General features: G+C 41.7%; 1 protein-coding gene across 1 annotated transcript in view; it reads left to right on the top strand.

Annotated features, from left to right (window-relative positions):
* si:ch211-130m23.3 (uncharacterized protein LOC558547 homolog) overlaps nucleotides 1-19476 on the top strand; it is a 54461-nt gene that overhangs the window by 29007 nt on the left and 5978 nt on the right. The window contains exons 5-7 of the mRNA XM_037776973.1: nucleotides 17196-17285; nucleotides 18966-19025; nucleotides 19122-19185. Of these exons, the coding sequence (XP_037632901.1) occupies nucleotides 17196-17285; nucleotides 18966-19025; nucleotides 19122-19185 (214 nt within the window). The remainder of the gene's footprint in view (nucleotides 1-17195; nucleotides 17286-18965; nucleotides 19026-19121; nucleotides 19186-19476) is intronic.

Raw genomic sequence — 19476 nt, 5'->3', positions numbered from 1 at the left:
GTAAATCTTTCATCTGAAGTGGTGTTTAATTGAATGCTTGTTGTGACGTTCAAAGTGTTGCGATAAAGATCTGTAGAGAACACACTCCTTAAGGTTCGTAATACTTGCTAGTTATATTCTACCAGAGCACAGCGGCTCTAAAATGCTACACACAAATATCCGGCTAAAGTATTGTGAGCACATTACGCTGCAGAGCAGACTAAGCAGGCAGACAGTGGCCCTTGTGGTGGAAACATTGTTTATTGCTGTGTTTTCTCAGTGTGGCCCCATTTCACTGCTGTACTTCCCGCACATTGGTTTATTCAGTCATGCACCGTCCAGTAACCGGAATACAGTGCTCTAGTTCAGCTGGTGACTAAGAAGGAGGAAGTGCGGCTCTCCTCGCGGGAAGTTGTGAGGTGGAGGAGGACGGGAGGTGTGGAGGGGTCTTCTCTCTCCTGCTTTTTTTATGTTGTTGTTTTCCCTCTGTAGCCTGAAGTCTGACTCATCAGATTTGTCTGTAGTGTGGTTTATTGAGACGTATTGTTGGAAGTGCACAGGTCAGGGGTTTCTGCCTACCCCAGCAGGATCGTCCCTCCTCTCCTCTCCTCTCCTCTCCCCCTCTTTCCTTCAGGCTTGCAATCCCGCAGAACCGGTGGGGGCTCTCTCTTCTCTTTTATCTTCTCGCAGTAGGTGTATGTGCTTGTGTAAATGTGTGCGCATACGCAGGTGATGCTGCTGATGCCGGCGATGATGATCAGGGTGATGAATAGGCACTCCAAGGACGAGGCAGCTATGCGATGATGTCATCTTGGCTACGAGGAAGGGAGCTGGAGGGCAGCGCGACCTCAGCCCTGGGAGACAGACAGGAGAGGAGAGAAACAAGGGAGCATGGAAATGGATGGAGAATGAGTCAAAAACACAGACGCTTCTTTTTTTTAAATAAATTAATTCATCTCTTCTCTACACCAAAAAACTAAATACATTTGCAGTAATATTGGCTGAAAGTGTCTGAAATCACTCACTATATAGTGAGTTTGCCATTTTGCAGTGCTGTCCGAATGTATTGTGAGAATTATTATACCCTATACAGTGGACTCAAAGTATCCCACAATGCATCGTGAAAAGACAACAATGGTCACTAACCGAGAACTATATACCATCGTGCTTGGAGCTGAAGAAAGAAGACGGACGAGAGGCGAGAGAGCAGCAAGATTGAGAACAAATTCATGAATTGTGGCGTGAAAATAATATATTTAATATGAGCAGAGCAGCACATCACAACGTAAACGGCCACAAAGTACTTACGTATTTATTAATTTGGCAAAATACGCTTATTGCCCCCACGTTCACAGCGGCCGTTAATTCTTACCTTTCACAATAAAAGCCCTAGACATAGACATACACTGCATCACTGCTTACCAAGGGGAAATTAAAGTCACTCAGAGTATTTTGCTGAGAGACAACTCAACAAAATAGCTTACATATGTATTTATCACACACACAAATACATGTCAGTATTTATTATGGATGGTTGACGTTGATCCGGCAGGTTTTAATTGTGCGACAGCAATGACGAAATTAACGGCGCCGATAAAATTACCTGAGTAGTGTCTGAAAGTGTTTTCATTCTGCCGATGAGCTCATTATACAGTCCTCTACATAGAACTCACTGGATAGTGAGTAGGGAGTAGTGAATGATTTTGGACACAGCCTCAATCTCATTGTTGCGCTCAAAATGACAGAAACAGTATCTCATTGTTACTTATCAGATCAGAATCAATTCAATTCAGAAATCATTCAGAGTCTATCTTAACGTCATTAGCAGAGGCCACCAGCAACATCTTATTCTTACATTTCCTGCAGGGATGTAATCAGAGAATCATAATTAGACCAATTGTAATTAGACCAAGGTCACTTTCAATCAACTGTTCCAAATGCTGCGCTGCTTCTCCGATCCAATCAGAGGTACTACCCACATATCTGCCGCTCAATTAAAACAAAATGAGGGAACAACCGCGGCGGTCGTCGTTGGAAAAAGTAGCACGCCTTATAATTTGATGCTGGTGTCTCTCTCTTTCAGTGTCCTGACTTTGAGACTGATGGAGATTTTAATCAGACATTTCGATGGTAATTATTTTCAGATAGCTAATTACGGATTGAAGTCCTAATTAATGCTGGGGGGGATGTAGGCGCTCATTCACATCATCTTTGGGTCCCTTCCCTTTGATAATTGATGGGATTGTGACAAGGCTTTTGACTTGATTTGCACGATTATCCCAGTTTGAAGTACCTACTGTAGATATAATCGGCTTTGAGTAAATCTGATTTAAAGAAACTGTCCTAACAGTGTTTTTCGGCTCCGTCTGTTTACATGTGCATGCGGTTGCGTACTGTACAGTATATGTCGATCATATCAGCAGATTTGAGTGTGTGAGGATGGTCTTCTAGGACATTAATCCAGTAATCTAATGTTAAAAGGGAAAGAAATAAAAGACAGATGAACAAAGTGAAGAGGGATGCATGAATGTTATTGATTTCCATCTTCAGACGAGGCTTTTCAGGCATCAGAGAGGCCGTTTAAAGTTCTGTTAAGTGCTTTGTAAATTGTGTTCTTCATACTAAATGAGCGGTTTCCATTTGCGAGTGGCCATGAAGTCATAAAAACAAGTTATTTTTAAATTCGTATGCTTGGCCCGGAAATTGCCTTATTAGAGACGATAGTCAGCTGCTGTTGCTTTTCTGTCTTTGAGGAATAAGACATCAATCCATGCAGGTCATTTCAGGCTTTGGTCTTCTGCTCTCTGATAGTGTTGTGGTGTTGAAAGTTGTCAAAGAAATGTGATAGTAATTTTTTGTTTTGAGTTATCACCAAACTTTTTCCCCAACTAATTTCTGTGATCTTTAACAAAATGTGAGCAAATTAAAGCAGAACAAGAGAAACTCTAGCCAGCGTGAAATTGCTTGTAAGACCTGTGGAAACAATATATTGAGCATATTAGCGGCATTTCTTCTCCGACATTATGACATTTAGACCCTTTAGAATGTTTGCTGTACTGAAAAATGGTCCATTTAATTGAAATACAAACGTTTCTATATAAATTGTGTTAAGTGCACTGGTGCGTGATTGTGTATTTGCGTGTGGCACGGAGTAAGCGTGAGTTTGCGGAATAATTATACAGTTAATGTGTTCAAATTTGCCTCACTGGATTATTCTTGCAAGCTCTGGAGGAGGTCCAGGTTAGAGAAGCAGACTGGTGGTGGAAGGGCTGATGACTTCGAACAATTTGGGGAGTTTGGGTGAACTAATGAAAAAAAAACTCCACTCAGAAATGATCTCACTCCTGATTTTAGGAGATTATCAGCGTCCAACACTTGTACTGGTTGTGCTGTGCAGTCTCCAGATAAGAATGTGCTTATTAACTGAAGCAAGTCATTCGTTGAAGAATGAGTTCTCCCGGATGAATCATGTCTATAAAAAGCGATTATTGTGAATGGAAATATGCTGTTGTAACATTTAAACTGAAATTTGCAGGTGGTTGTGAAAGTCTTTTGTAATGGCCTCATCATCACACTGTTTGGGCTTTTAGCTTCACATGTTTGTCTCAATAATGTAAATGTGTGATGGATTCTCACAGGAAAACCCCCCAAAAACAAGAGTATCGATGAAATTCAGTCCACCAGAAGACATATATTACATATATATACAAATATTAGGGAACCAGGCCACATGTGCCGAATCAGCCGGGCATGCAGCCTCAGGGTGACAGGCGGAGATGGCCATTAAATTTGAAAAACTGGGAAGCAGAGACAGATTGACTAGCTGGTGAATATTTCTACCCATAAAAATCCCACAGAATTCTGAGAAATGTGCTGACACTTAGTGTAATACAAAAAAATGCACTGTGCTGAAATTATTTTCCCTTATTTTGAGTCTTCAAATGTGCAATATATTTTCCCTAACAAATTAAAATATGCCATATGGGATCAGGCAACAGGAAACAAGTCCAATGAAAATCAAGTTTTAATGCTCATTTTTAGCACAAAGATACCTGTGTGATTTTTTTTATTATTACATTTTTATATTTAAAGGTGCTAAATGCATATCAGGAATATTTCTATTGCCTCCACGTGACTCTCTTCTCTCATGGCGGCTCACAGCTAATGGCGCTAACAGTGAAAACAATGGCAAACCTGGGGAAAACAGGAGGGAGGGTGCTATGCTTCCGCAATGACACCGCCTGTCGGGACGGCGTTATTAGCTGTAACTGCTGCATGAGCGCAGTGCAGAACGGCGGCCTCGAGGAAGCCAGTGGGGCACGCTCACATGCACGAACATGCACTAAAAGCATGCGTGGCTGGCCCGGCCGATGTAAAGAAAGTGAGGAGAAGCTCAGATTACAACACACACAGAGGGATAGCGACTTCATTCTCTGCTCAGGTAGACATTACTACTCTATATCTTTACAGCAAAAAGTTATTTGATGCTATATTATGGCTCTGGATATCGTATAGAGAAAACCAAGTTGAGAAAGTTTTTTTTGCTACTTGGCCAGAATTGGTAAAACTGCAATAATAGTCACTGCACCCCGCCGACTGTAGGCAGCAGTGTTACAGGCGAGTATTCAAAGCGAGGAGAGCCTGGTATCATTGTGTGGCATCGCTGTGGGAGATAGCAGGCACACGGCAGTTAGAGGGGAAGAAGAGATCAAGAGGCAGCGCCAACAGCAATCCCCTTTGATAAAAATGCTCCGTCTCACGCTGCCAGATCTTACATTCATACCCTCTCACTCATGCATGTAAATGTATTCACACCGCTCAATTTAACAGCAGCACACATATTCCTTCTTGATTGTACAGCTGAAGGATACACACATTTGTAAATATGTAGCGACGCACAGGACTGTTTAATTCATCTACATCTTGATGCACTCTGGAAAAAACGAGTGCATAAATACTGCAGACTGCGCTGTCTGTGTGTGGCTGAAGGACAAGGAGGTACAGCCACCCTTGGGCTTAACTGAAAACAGCTCCTGTCTGCAATGAGAAACATGCACTGTACAGTATGAATGTGTGCTGTTACATTAAACAGAAGAACACTCATGCTACCGTAAATACACTTGATCATGGACATGTTTTCTGCGTTCTGTGGTCTTCTTGGTACAACCTTTGTTTCTACTCATAAAATGAGTCTTTACGCCTGATTCACTTTTCTCTAAGCACCAATGTTCTGCAACCTTAGTAACCCAGTAACACACAGTACTTCCCAGAAAGTTGCAATCGAAAATGCTGTAATGTTAAATTATGAATTATTGATGTTTAAATTCTCTGTAGCACTGCAAGGATGGCAATGTGAGTCAACATTTTCTGAATAAAATGCTAGCTTGTACCCAGGAAATATCAAAACATAATGTTCCGATGATGGCCATGAAATTCACTGAGCACATTCATGCGCCCTACTCTAGAGGATAAACCCTCTTCATTTTTGGACACCTCAGGTGCTTTTTTTTTTTTTGTTGTGCCACCAACAGACCGAAATGTCCACTTTGGACACAAGATTATGTTTTCATTATCGAATAATCTAATAACGCGTCTAATCAACTTGTCTACAAACTCTTTCACAAGAAATGGTGAAATTAAAAGAATGCGTGAAAATGTTTCAAATCACTGCTCTTTCTCACATAAAATAATCATGTTCAGAGTCACTATCAGGAGCCCAGATCTAATAAAATCAATATTCCACCTCAACAATCCAACTTCCAACTTCCTTGCAGCTACGTTATTGACTGTGGGACTTTCTTGCCCCTGAAGTCGTCTTCTTCCACCAATTCAAATCTCAGCAAAACTTTTCTAAGCTGAAGCACCTTGTTTTTCCCAAGCCTTTTGTTGCACATTGTTGCAATTACCACCAGATGCATCAAACCGTTTGAAGATAATTTCACCTCTTACTGGAACAAATTATAAACTGATTATTAGTTAGTTCCTTAAACTATTTCAGTTTTTCCTGTGGGCTTGGAATTTTTTACATTTACTGTAATTTATCAAGAAATAAACTGTGTTGCTGCGAACAGTGTCACATCTGTTCAGAAAATCAGCTGCAAATTCAGTCATTCCCGATTACAATAATTACAAAACAAAACAAGGTGAGATCCTGTAGGGGACTGAGGTTTTTATAATCTGATTATGGATTAGCATAAAAAACAAACCTGAGAATGAATGGCTTGATTCAGCGGAATGAAATGCAAACTCTTAATTTCTGAACGGAACCCATATATTTGTGCGAGCATGCATATGAAGAGACAGAGAGGACGGAGACAAATTAGAAACAGAAACTGTGTTGGCTCCAAGCATTGTGGGTAACAAGCAACCAGTTGAGAACCAATGGGGGTTGGGGAGACCCCCAGTCTGTTTCCAGGGAAACAGAGCCCTTCTCCTCCTCTGTCTCTCTCCCTCTCTCTCTCTGTCTCTATCTCTGTCTGTGTCTCTCTGTCTCTCTCTCACATGCTCCCATGTTCCTTCTTGGCGGTGTTAAGGAGGAGGGAGATGTGGAGGTGACTCACTGTAACATCATTGCCATGGCAATGAAGAGTGAGCCGAGTGTAGAGGGAGTGAAGGGAGGAAAAGAGCGGGGATTTCCATAGGTTGAGTTGGAAATGGTTGTCACGATCTCCAACAAAAACAAGGGAAATTTCAGTGTTGAACTATACGTATATGCTACTTCTCTGCATTGCTCTACAAGTACTTGCCCTTTCTCCCATTTTCCCCTCCCCCCCTCACTCTCTACACTGCTTCATCCTCTCTCCTTCACATCAGCAGTTTTTTCTCTCTTCTTCATCCCCTCTGCCTCTATCTCTGCCCCTGTTCTCCGACCGTCTGCATTCCTCTTTACGTCTCTTATCATCTTCCTTCCTCTTTCGCTGGCCTATTCCGCGCAGCCCTCTGGTCTCGGAGGAGCGTGTTTTCCACCGGCGTGTTTCGCTGAGTCATGTCACATGCGTGTTTGGACACGAACGAGGTGGAGTGTTAATGTGATGTTGACATATGCACGCCTTGGTGCTCTGCAGCAGGCCGGGGCAGAGAGGAGGGCATGGCGCCGAGTGGAGGGTAGAGGTTAACTGGGGGCAGGGGAAGACAAGAAGGTGTGAGAAGGAGAACAAGCTCTAATAGAGCTCTGGGCTACGGAAGAGTAGTTTCTAGTTTGACTGCAGTTATTATTATTGATTATGAAAGTAAGGGGCTTAGTCAGGGAGCATATCTTGGGTGTCTGTGAGGAAAGGTGATATATCTGAGCTTTCACACATGCAGCTTCACCCAGCACGCTTCAAGAATATTTCTGTGAAATTCAAAGTTGATATTTTCTAAAATTTCTAAAAAAAAAAAAAAAGAGACTGGAAGGAAATATCTGTCATAGTGAGCACATTTTTTACACATTGAACATTGTGTTGTTTAACATCCAGTCTTCCCTGACCCATCTGGGAGGAAAGTTATAGAAATGCTGCAAAAGTTTACACAGCATCAACCTTCCAGGTGAAAGGGATTATCGTGAGTGATCCAGAGATTGAGCTGTAGGAGTTGCTGCAGGACTACGGAGGGAGAGCAGGAGGGCAAAGCAAGAATGCTGACACGATCAGACCAGCACATTATCTCTTTGACCCCAACTAACCCTGTGTTTTTTTTTGCTGTTGTAGACACCCATATTCTTATCTCGTGCTGTCTCTTGTGTCTGCCTCTCTAGCACTATAAGGACTGCAAGGTAAGACACAGAAAGTGACGTCTCACTAGTTCTTCCTGTGGCTTGGACTGATGAGTCTTTGTATCAACAATTCTGCCAATCTTCTAATTCCAATCCACTTTTCAATCTCTGCAATTATATTTCAAAAGAATTGGATCGATTCAGTGTTAAGGACCGCACAATCTGTGGATTTCTGGTGAATCGATATTCTGTCTTTGCATCGATCTGACAGATAGAAAAGTCCATGTAGTCTCCTCTTCATCTCAAGCCGTGGCTTTTAAATCTCCCTCAGTGTCTCTCTACCCTTTCCTCTCGTCTGTGTTCAGTCCATCTCTCTTATCTCCCCCATGTCGCTGAACCAAGTGAGATAGTGGTGGGAGAAGTGTGGCTCCCCAGTGACTATCATTTTCAGCTCTGTATGTGTATCTGACAGCGTATCAGCCCGCGGCTCCACCTCACATATTATAAAGCTCCTCGCCGCCTCAGAGATGTTTACAAGGGTCAATAGTGACATTAGTGATAAAGGAAACATCCCCCCTTCACCGTCACCTCCTGAGCAGCTGATAATCACCCCACCTGTAATCACCCAGTGAGACTGAGTAGATTAGTGTTGTGCTGCCGTTTTACCTGGTAATCACCTGTAATGTTACACTAGAGAGTGCCTGGTGGGGATTCTGTTGTGCTGGATGATGTGCTGCTGAAAGTGATAACGATTGAAAAGATGTAAAAGGATGGAGAGGGTGCAACATTGAGAGCCGAGGATGCTGTGCAGGTTGAAATAGGTTGACATGTTTCTTGTTAAAGGAAAATCCGGGTTTATTGCAACTATTGCTGCAACTTTACTGAAACTTTGTTTCTTATTTTCGTTGTTTTTGCCATCATTCTGTATAGGTTCTAATGACACCACAGTCATTTCTGAGATGTGGGATTGTCTGACAGCTTCTTTCTTGCTCCATCTTACCTCTTTTTGGTGATGTCACCACGTTCCCATTATTCAGCAATTAAAGAATAAGACAGTTTCTCTATATATATTTCTTATTGTCAACAAATTCAACGAAAATACCAAAATCTGCAATGGGTTACCTAAGGCCTTTGCACATCAAGTACGTATTTTTTGTATGCGTTTTTTTTTTTTTAATCTGTCATTTTTAATCCGTCAAGACAAAACTGAATTAATTACGTGGGTGCCGTGGATAGCGCTATTCCCAAACGGGGCTAGTGAATGAATGACATTAGCAAGAAGCTATCGTATAGCTGCCTTTAGCTCAATCACCTCTGTCTAATATTTTATGCATCCTTTGTTTTGCAACCATGCCTGATTCCAAGCTGTTCTTCGATCACCTGCCACAATGTATCTTCAAATTATTTTATTTCTTTATCATAAAGTGCTTTGTGCTGGGAGACAAATGTTTATCAGATGCCATTTTCGAAGATGACGTTTGAGTCTGAGTGGTCAAACAACCCTCTTTTGGCTTTTGACGGAACCAAAAAAATAGTGCATTTGTTGGGGTCTAGCTTCAGCCACGGATATATACACATTTAACACTGTAGTGAGTATTTACGGCAGCAGTGAAGTGTAAACAGGATTGCCTCCAAATAAACTACAATATCCATGTTCTGTCTAGAGGTCTGTGGTAAAGAGGAATAAGATATATCAAAAACAAGACCCAGGTTGTATGAAATTGGCATATCAGCCAAAGCAACCTGGGTTTGTCCCACGTTAACATGCAACTAACAGACAAACGCATGGACATACTCGCATAATATTTTTCCATTTTTTCTTGGCAGCTTGCACACAGCCAGATATTGTTTCTAAACAGCCGAGATCTGGGATGAAGTGCGCAGAGAGAACACTTTCTCCACTTGCTGCTGTGTTACTCTGGTGTAACATATGGCATGTTTTGGTTAGGAAAGGCATGCTTTGAATGCCAGAGGGTGATTTTAAACCTATCTGCCTTGAAATTGAAAAGTGAGTTTGGCTCAGGATTGGACAGCGGAGCGTGTTGATCCGTCTCTGGTCGCCACGGGAGACTGTGAATAATACATGGTTAAAAGCAGAGCACACCCGTTCTCATCTCTATAAACACACTTCTTCTTCTATCTCTCTGTCGCTCTTACTTCTGTGCTGCCTGGTGTCTTTTTTTTCTTAGTTAAAACCATCAGTTATAGATATACTCTAGTTAGGCTTTTGACAGACTACAAAGTTATTTTCTGTGCATATACACTAATGCACAAATCAATCTTCTTACTGTATTTCCGCTCTCACACTTTAATATGAGTATGTGAATGTGTTTTTGCTTGTGACTGAGTGAGTGTGTGTGCGTGTGTGTGTGTGTGTGTGTGTGTGTGTGTGTGTCATGCAAACTGGTAGCATCTCTTCTTTCCATCCCCCCCTCCCTTGTTCAGGAAGTGGACTAATGGCATTTGAGAGGATGGAGGGAGTGGGAAAGAGGGCGAGAGGGAGGAGGGACGGAGTTCCTTCCTGTGTGGTGTGTCATTTGTAGATCCTGTTGTATTGCGTGTGGCCTTGAGACTCAGTGGTAACCCTTTCACACCCCACCACTGTAGGGATTTTTTGACATTTTATAGAGCAAACAATTGATTAATAGAGAAAATCGTCAATCATCGACAATGAAAATAATCTTTTGTTGACACTTAACTATTTTAACATAGAAGTAGTGTAAAGGATAAGGCGGGTGTTAGTTTACTGTATATTTTCCTTAGCAAATCCCATTAAATAACCAAAACCAATAAGTCTGTCTCCCAGTACTTTTAGGTTCTCAACCCCGAGCCCACTCATTCCTACTGAAGGTATAAATCCATCTATCACAATTATATAATTTCATATTTTTTAAAGAGGCTAAGTCATTTCTTTAAAGGTGCTCTATATGATGTCCCGAGCGTTAATGTAGCAGCAAACGACTATCTGATATGTAAAGAGATGGAGGAGTAATGTCTACCTGAGCAGAGAATGAAGTCGCTCTCCCTCTGTGAGTGTCCCCAGCTTATCCGTGCTTTCTTTACATCGCCGGGCCGGTCACGCATGCTTTTCCTGCATGTTAGTGCATGTGAGTGTGCCCCACTGGCTACCTCACAGCTGCCGTTGTGCACTGCTCTCATACGGCGCTTACAGCTGATAACACTGTCCTGACAGCCGCCGCCGCCATCGTGGAAGCGTAGTAACCATCCTCCGCTTCCCCCTTAGGTTAACACTGTTAGCTCCGTCAGCACTGTTGCCATTGGTTTCACTGTTAGCCACGTTAGCTACGAGCCGCCGGCTCAGCCACCACCATGTTGAGAGCAGCGCAGAGGCAATAGAAATGCACATAATTTCGCATTTAGCACCTTTAAAACAGCTGGGCACTGTTGTTTTCCACAAATACTACTCAAACAGGAGTGCATGGTGTTGGGGACTATTATATAAGCCTTTATAATATATATATATATATATATATATACTTGTACAGCATGTATGTGGAATTGATTCAAATTAAACTGCAGTGCCCCTTATGTAGGAACATGTCACCCAGTGCAACAATGTGGCTCATTTGTGTGCTTCTAATAGTTTTTCGTGGTCACAGTGGAGGAAGGAGGCAACAGTGAGATTTGTTGACAAGAAAAATATAGAATATCACCAGCCCTATCCTTGAAGTCTACCTCCAGATGTGTGATAGAAACACATTGTTATGGGGTGGTACAATACAAAAAAAAAAAGAAATGAGACTGAGCTGATTTGTGCAAGAAGCAAAGTGCGCCTGTGAGAGACAGAGAGGTGGAGAAAGCAGACAACGGCCGACGCAGGTTGAGACAGAGGGAGAGAGAGAGAGAGAGAGAGAAGATAGACACAGACAGCCTTTTGAGATTCCACTCACGCATCTCTGAGTGTCTCTCGGTCTCTGAAGTATTGAATGAAAATGACTCCCCACCTTCTCTCTCTCTTTCACACACACACACACACACACTGTGCATGCATTACGCGCAGACATTAGCGAGGAACACAATCAGTAAACATATAGGGATGAAAGAGTTATCTCATTAAGTATTACTGAGCCCTTTAGTCTGATGGGATTAAGAAACTCTGATTAGGTTGTAAAGTAGCGAGCTGTAGTGTGTAATTGCACTACATTTCAATGTCTGCACGGTTCCGTCAACCGTTTTTGTAGTTTCTACAGCACAGCATGTTTTGGTCACTTTACATATAATGTTTTTAATCTACAATCTACTGTACATGTTTTCTTTGTTTTGTCCACAATACGTCAACTCTTATTTCAACACTCATTTCACAGTCCTGTAAAGCAAAGAATGCTTGATAAGATAAAAGCAATGAGGTCAGAAGAAATTGTACACTTTGTACACAATGTGTGTAGCACTGTTATGACTGAGGTCTTCATACTCTTTGTTTTAGTCCTTGCACATCTGAGCCTGTGCTTGGACCTCAAACTCATGCAAAGTCCTTTTGATATTACCATATATATATACCTACATACTGTATATTACCTGTATATCTTGGTGATTCTTTACCACCTGAGAAAAAAGTTGCACACAAATTCTTACACACAAAACGATGACTATGCAGTCCACGTGAAAGAAATTAAAACTCTTGTCTCTGGACGTCAGAATCTGTTTTGGCACTGATCTCATTTTACCCCCTTTTTGGACAATTTGTCTTCGTGGAGGACAATGTACTTTAGTGCACATTCAGCGACGTTGTAGTGCACTGTATTGAACGTCTTGTTGTGTATGTCTGGTATACTGTAGCGTTCTGCTGGAAGGGGGGCGGTTTGAATAATTTATGCAACAAATGAGTTTGCCAGGAGATTCAGGTGTTCATCTGAGGACATGCGGGGGCCATTCCGCCGCCTCAGGTTTCATCACAAACACCTTTTGGTTACAGCGACTACGAATATACGGACCATAGTACGCAACAAGCCACAAAGAGCAGATCATTGAACAATTTGATGACTCGTGAAATCAAAAGGCTTAATGTAATGCGGTTGCTGAATGGACAAACGGATTAATTGATTGTCTTGTTTTCCCATTTTTATTTCTGGGATATCTGTAGACAAAAAAAGGACAGGCAGAAGAGACAGTGAAGAAGACGGAGAGAGAGAGGGAGAGGGATCAAAACTCTGAAACAGACAGAAGAGCGTTGAGCTGGTTTAAAAGTTTTGATGGGATGCAAAGGCGGGTTCTTATTCCTTAACCTGCTTTAACATAACATATTTTATTAAATGTTATACAGCACAAGATAGTTGGCTTTCATTTACTAGTTAGGAATTTGTGAGTTTGTGAGATAATCTGGGGCTTTTAATGGGTCAGCAATCAATTCCATTAGGTCAAGTGCAATGAATATTATCAGCAATACTGACTATGTCACTACACAAGACATTGTTGACACACAATAATGTGTACGGTGTGTTAACGTGTAAAGCCACCAGCTCAATACCTCATTGTCCCTCTAACTCGGCCTTGTCAGAGAAGTGTCAACACTGATGTGTGAGAAGTGTAAATGATGGACTCATTAACGGTGTGTAACAGTGTGTGTGCGTTTGATGTTTACAAAGGTTAAGTGCTGAAATATGTTGAGCTTGGCTGCGAATCAGTATTTAAACAGGACCGGCTAACAGGAATTCATTGGGGCTAATTTACAGTAGTGTAATAATGACAGCCGACAGTAAACATTAACTTCCTGGTCACTACGCTGTTGTAGCTTAACTCAAGCTAATTGCACCACAGTGATGTTGTCACATTACATCAGGTGAAGCCCTGCAATCACACATAATTATTAACAGCCACGAGCGGCTTGGTGTTTGAATGGGGGGGCGGTACAGTAGAGGTCTTAGCACATCAGCATGTTTAATCTAACTGTTATCGACAGTAACACTAAGTCGTTACCAATGGAATAAATGTTGCTTCAATCATTTTCTATCACCGTCCACAAGTCAGCAGATAAAGGTAATTAGTGAAACTGAGAGTCCTAAGCAGTTTTTTTTTAATATTGAAATTAACATCAACTCTTCCTAGTCTGTAAAGATACCAGGTTTTATGAGTTTACAGATCCTTAAGCTTTATTGACTGTTTGCCACCAACACTTTGAATGAGCGCTCCTATTGCTATCATGCCCATCACTCCGATTGAACTGACTTTATAGATTCTTCTTTCAGGCCCTATGTGTTAGTGTGTGGTTTGGCTTGTACAGGGATTTTTACTATATCCCAACATATTTTTTTAGCCTTTCTTTTAGGTAGATACCAATATTTTAGAGGTGGGCTGATCATTTTTTACATAAAAAAATAACATAGGCAAAAAAAAAATTCAGAATCCCTGAAATCATTTTTTTTATAGAAACAAACCTTGATGTGTACTCACCATACCGTGGCTTAACAAATGAAGAACAAACTTGTCAGTGCTCTGTGGACAAACTATGTAACTGCAATACTGTTTGTAAATTTCTTGTTACTGATCGACCAGCATATATGCAGATACCGATATATCTGCAATGAGCTAATGTTTCCTGTAATCTTAGCCCAGCCAATTTATCGATCTAGCCCTATTTTTTAATAACCCAATGGAGTATCGTTGCACTTACACTAGCCTTGCAACGTTGTCAGACTTACAGTATGTTGTACTCTATTTATTTATTTATTTTTCCAGAGACAATTAATGTTGCTAAACAGGCCAGAGTTAATCAAAACTTCTAATTTACACTATTTGTTCTTGGCCCCTAGTGACCCTTGGCACCCTGAAAGATTGGTAGCATTACATGGTATCTTTTAGATATTATTACAACACAGTGCAGTATTAGTACTATTACATGCAGGTAGCTACTGTATTATGAATGTTAATGCCAAAATCATGTGCAAACTTAAAGGAATAGTTTGACATTTTGGAAAATATGCTTATTCTCTTTCTTGTCGAGAGTTATGCTTGATTTATGCTTGATGCATCTGCGAGAGTTGCGAGTGTCCATGTGGCCACCGCCTGGCCATGCACATCTGGCATTTTCAAACTACTCAGATGGGTGGAAGCCATGTTGAAATCATGCTGTAGATGTGAGTTTTCGATACACAGCCCCCTACAGTTTGGGAGAATATCAGTTTGCCGCAAGGAGAAACCCATTCGGAGTATAAAAGATCCAAACGTTTCCTCATCACAATTCCGCATCAGCTCTTGTCCATGCGGAAAGCATAACTGTGGTTTTAGATGAGAACATTGAAACAGCTAACCTGGCTCTGCCAATAAGGTAACAACATTATCCTACCACCACCTCTAAGTTTCGAGACTCTAGGAAGTTGCTGCGCCCGCCAAGAAATAATCTAGCAAATAAATTCTCTGTGACTCTGGTTAGCTGTTTCCTCCCATTTCCAGTCTTTGTGCTAAGCTAAGACAACCGACTGCTGGCGGTAGCTTAATATTAACTGCACAAACATGAAAGTGGTATCAATCTTCTTGGCAAGAAAGCAAAGAAGCCAACATATCTAGTACTACAGATGCTGCTGCGCAAATTGTACACAAGCATCTCTATGCAAACCATGTGACTCGTCCAACTCTGTGGTTACTTAAGGACCAACTAGAGCCTAAAGAGGCTTTGTGAATCCTTCTCAATGTGATTCATTCTGATTTTCTAATGTCATTTGAGTCAATCTGATTTGTCATAATCAAGAGAGGCTTTCAGCACCAGAGGAGTTGGTGTTGTTGCCAGTGTTGTTTTTTGTTTTCTGTAGATGGAGGGTGGTGCTGGTTTTGGGGCAGATACATCCGGCCTTGTTTTTTTTTTTTGTTTTTTTTTCCTTGTTGCTGTATTTGGAAAATGCTGCTTTGTCAGCAGGTCAGGTAGATTTTTTTTCCTCCCCCAGTTCTCCTTTTCCCACACACACAAACAAACACACACACACACACACATGCACACCCATAATCTCTGCTTTGTCCTCTTTTCTCTTTCGCTCTCTCTCTCTCTCTGTGCCTGAAGGCAAACTCAGCAGACCTCCAGGCTGCCAGGGAGTAAAGGCATTCTGGGTAATCCAGGGTGCGAGAAGGAAAGAGGAGAAACAAAAAACTCTCACAAAATCCCAACACACACTTGATGCTGTGCGTGATGTCGTACACAAACGCACACACAAACAAACCAAATCCAGTCTCACCGCTGAACCATAGAGATACAATATCCATCTGTGTCCATCTGTACGTTCATCTGCTGAGACAAATGCGAGCTCTGTTTGCAGCAGAATATGGAATCAAAAAGCTGCACGGCGTTCTGTTCCCTGTTGCCGAACATTAACGATTGGGAGATATGAAGGAGAATGAGGGGAGGACGAGGGAATAGCAAGGGTGGCGGAGTGGAGCAGAGGAGGATACAGGAGTGTCGTCAGACCGCTTTTATCTCAGCTCTGATTAAACCTTGTTCCTGTCTGACCTAAAAAGTCAGCTGGCGGAAACTTCAGAGACTGTGGATGAATTTCACTGGAGCTCTTTACACCCAGACGATGCCTTCAGAGAGGGAGGGAAAGCGAGAGGGGAGATCAGAGAAATAGGACAGAGTGTGGGCAGATTTTGAAAAAAATAAAAATAAAACACAGACACAGGCGTGCTGGCTTTATGTGCTCACGGTTGACACATTTATCATATGGATGCACACTCTCCCACACTGTCTGTGGACTTGATGAGGACGAGGAAGAGGCCTGTGCTGGGTGGTAACTCCGAGTTAGTTAGTAGCACAATGCCACAGGAAGCAGACGGAGGCTGTGCTGAAATGTGCCAGCGCCGCCCGTCTGGGACAAGCACAACAAAAAACACAAGGTATAAAAATAAAACTGAGCCAGCATGGCAGGGTATCTGCAGAAACAGGAAATATCCCACTGAGGGAGAGGCGGCAAGTGAGACACGGGGGAAGACCCTTGGATTGCAATTCTTTTGTTTTCGTGATCCTTGTATTGTTTCATTGGTGGCATGTTTATGAGAGGTACTGTATTAGGCGTTGACTGAGCAACAGTAGCTGAGAATGTATTCAGATCCTTTACTTAAGTAAAAAATAGCAATTTTAACTTTGGGCATATTAGGGAAATGCACTTAAAGTATCAAAAGTAAAAGTTCAATGCAAAAAAAATGCCCCTGTGTTATACTATTATATAGTACATTATTGGAGCTGATTTTAACCACTTTATATTCTGTTGGGTAGTTTAATCCTTAACAGTGCATCATATTTTCAAAAACTCATATATAATCTTAATCTGCAAAGTAACTGTCAAGTAAATGTACAATATATGTCTCTAAAGTGCAGTGGGAGTAACTGAACTATAAAGTAGCATGAAATGGAAACATTTCTCTCTATTAAAATACCTCAAATTTGTATTTACGTAAGGTAGTTGACAAAATGCTTAGTACTTAGTTACTTTCCAACACTGCTGAGCAAAGAGGTGTTGAGTATCTGCAGACTGGTTTGAGTTGTGAGTTTTACTCTGTTACTTTGTGTGTTTGCATCTTCCAGAGTGCTGCAGCAGCTCCCAGCCCTGTCCTTGGGAGTCTTCCCCCAGGAGAGGGCATGCCAGTGGGGCCGGTCCCTCCAGGATTCTTTCAGGTATATGGTGCACACACACACACACACACACACACACACACACACACGCACCCCGAGAAAGAAAGTGCGAGAGAGGAAAGAGAATTCTTTGGGTCTCGAGGCCACTGACAGGTACAGTATTGAATATTGCTATTAAATAATGTTTTCATATGTGAGTATTTAACCCATGAGGCTGTTCCTCATTCTTAACTATGTGTTAACATACTGTACCTTCGTGTATAATCTGCATTCATCCGTGTGTGGGGGCACCACCGTGTGTTTTCTCCAAACGGAGAGAAAAGAGTCTGACAGGAGGAATAAATGTCTCGCAAACAAAAAAAGTCACACATGCAGCTTCGCCCCAGATCATCTCTGTTCTCCATCACGAGGACTCTGCCAGCTGTGCATTGATTAACCGCCTTTATCAGTCAAACTCAGACGCTTGCATCTGACACACAGATCAATATCCTTCATAGGCATTTCTCAGCTCCGCTTTCAAGAAACTCCAAACATCCTTTTCCATCTCCTTCTGAAGATCAATTGCTCTTTGAAGACAAGGTCTTGTCAGGACCCATCGGTTAAAGAAACGCAACAATTACCAGATTGCCAGTTCTTCATTCAGGTTCCATCAAATGACTTGCATTTGGACTACATCCGAGGCTGTCACAGCTTGCTCAGCTGACTTTTGCGATTAACTGAATGTTATTGGCAACATAAATGCTGATCACAGACAATGCACGGCCATGCTGCAGAGATTAATCCACATATCTTGCTTTCAACGTCATTCATTCAGTTTATTGCTTTAGTAACTTTCTGTGTTGCACTTATTTCTTCATGCATGTATGAAAATAGGATTGTAAATTAATATAGTACTTCAATAGTCAATAATATAGTGGAGCTGTTTTCCTTTGATGGACCTTCAGCACAGCTGGGAGATGAGAAGAGGAGCAATCAGATATCAAAACCAGTGGACCATTGCTCTCTAGTGGCCACTTATTGTATTGCTCCTCCAACGCTGCAGACTGGCTCCTCTGACCACAGTGGCATCATTTCAGCAGACATAGCAACAGCATTGCTACTGTCTGTGGTGAGGACAAGTGAAAACCCACTCGCAGCTGCAGAAGTGCTTCTCGCACATGCTGCCAAACTGCACACAGTTAACACATACGCTGACATCATTATTAACCAACCTCATCTTTTATTCTCTCATGCTTTTTCCATAAATCCAACCCAATGAAAATGCGGTCAGCTTCCTGAGTCTGCTGTCATGGAACTGTTGTTAAAGGAAAATGAGCCCAAAACTCAACAGAAGATATATGCAGCAGTTGTGGTTGGTTTCCTGTTTTGGAGAGTGAAAAAAATTCTCATAACAGTTTGTACACCACTTTTGTTTCTGTGAAAAGGGGTTATAAAGAAAGAACTGTAATTTGTCATCTGGTTTGGCAACCCAGGACAGTATATTTTGTCATTGTTGGTTGTTTCTTTCTTTCAATTTAATCAATCGATAAAAGTAGATACTGGATGCATTTCACTTTAAAACACTCAATCTTCAGTACGTAGTGTTTTGTTACATCTTGTGTCTTGACATTGGCCGGTTTTTGAAGTCTCTTCTCACTACAGCTTCGTGACACAGCCGCCCTGAGATTATAACACAGAATGATTCAACCTGCATTTATGCTGCTTTTTTTCTTTTCTTTTCAGCCGTTTATGTCACCTCGATACCCCGGAGGACCCAGACCACCCCTCAGATTACCCAATCAGGTAAGAACCACACTGACACCTGCAGACAGCAGATAGTACTGTGTATCTGTGTGACAGTGATGATAATGCTGCTGATGTATCCTCTTCCCTCTGTAGGGACTTGGAGTCCCAGGTAGCCAGCCTATGTTACCCAGCGGGATGGACCCCACAAGACAGCAAGGTACACATAGACACACTGGTATGCACAAGCACAGACAAAAGACATTGCAGCACCCAGTTTATTAAAGGATAACATTATGAAATTATGAAATGCTAATGTTGTCATGCTAACATGCTCACAATGACAATGCCAACATGCCAACATTAGTTTTGCAGGTATTTGTCATAAAATAAATTGTTAAATTAATTTTTTTTACCGGTTGATTGGGCTAGATTAAACATTAATGTATGTTCCAACATTTGTGCCAATCCATCTACATCATCTACATCATCTACATCCATCTGTAATACT

This window comes from Sebastes umbrosus, chromosome 8, assembly GCF_015220745.1.
Source record: "Sebastes umbrosus isolate fSebUmb1 chromosome 8, fSebUmb1.pri, whole genome shotgun sequence".
NCBI classification, from domain to species: Eukaryota; Metazoa; Chordata; class Actinopteri; order Perciformes; family Sebastidae; genus Sebastes; species Sebastes umbrosus.
The sequence above is the reverse complement of the archived record's forward strand: the minus strand, read 5'-3'. Positions and strand labels throughout refer to the sequence as shown.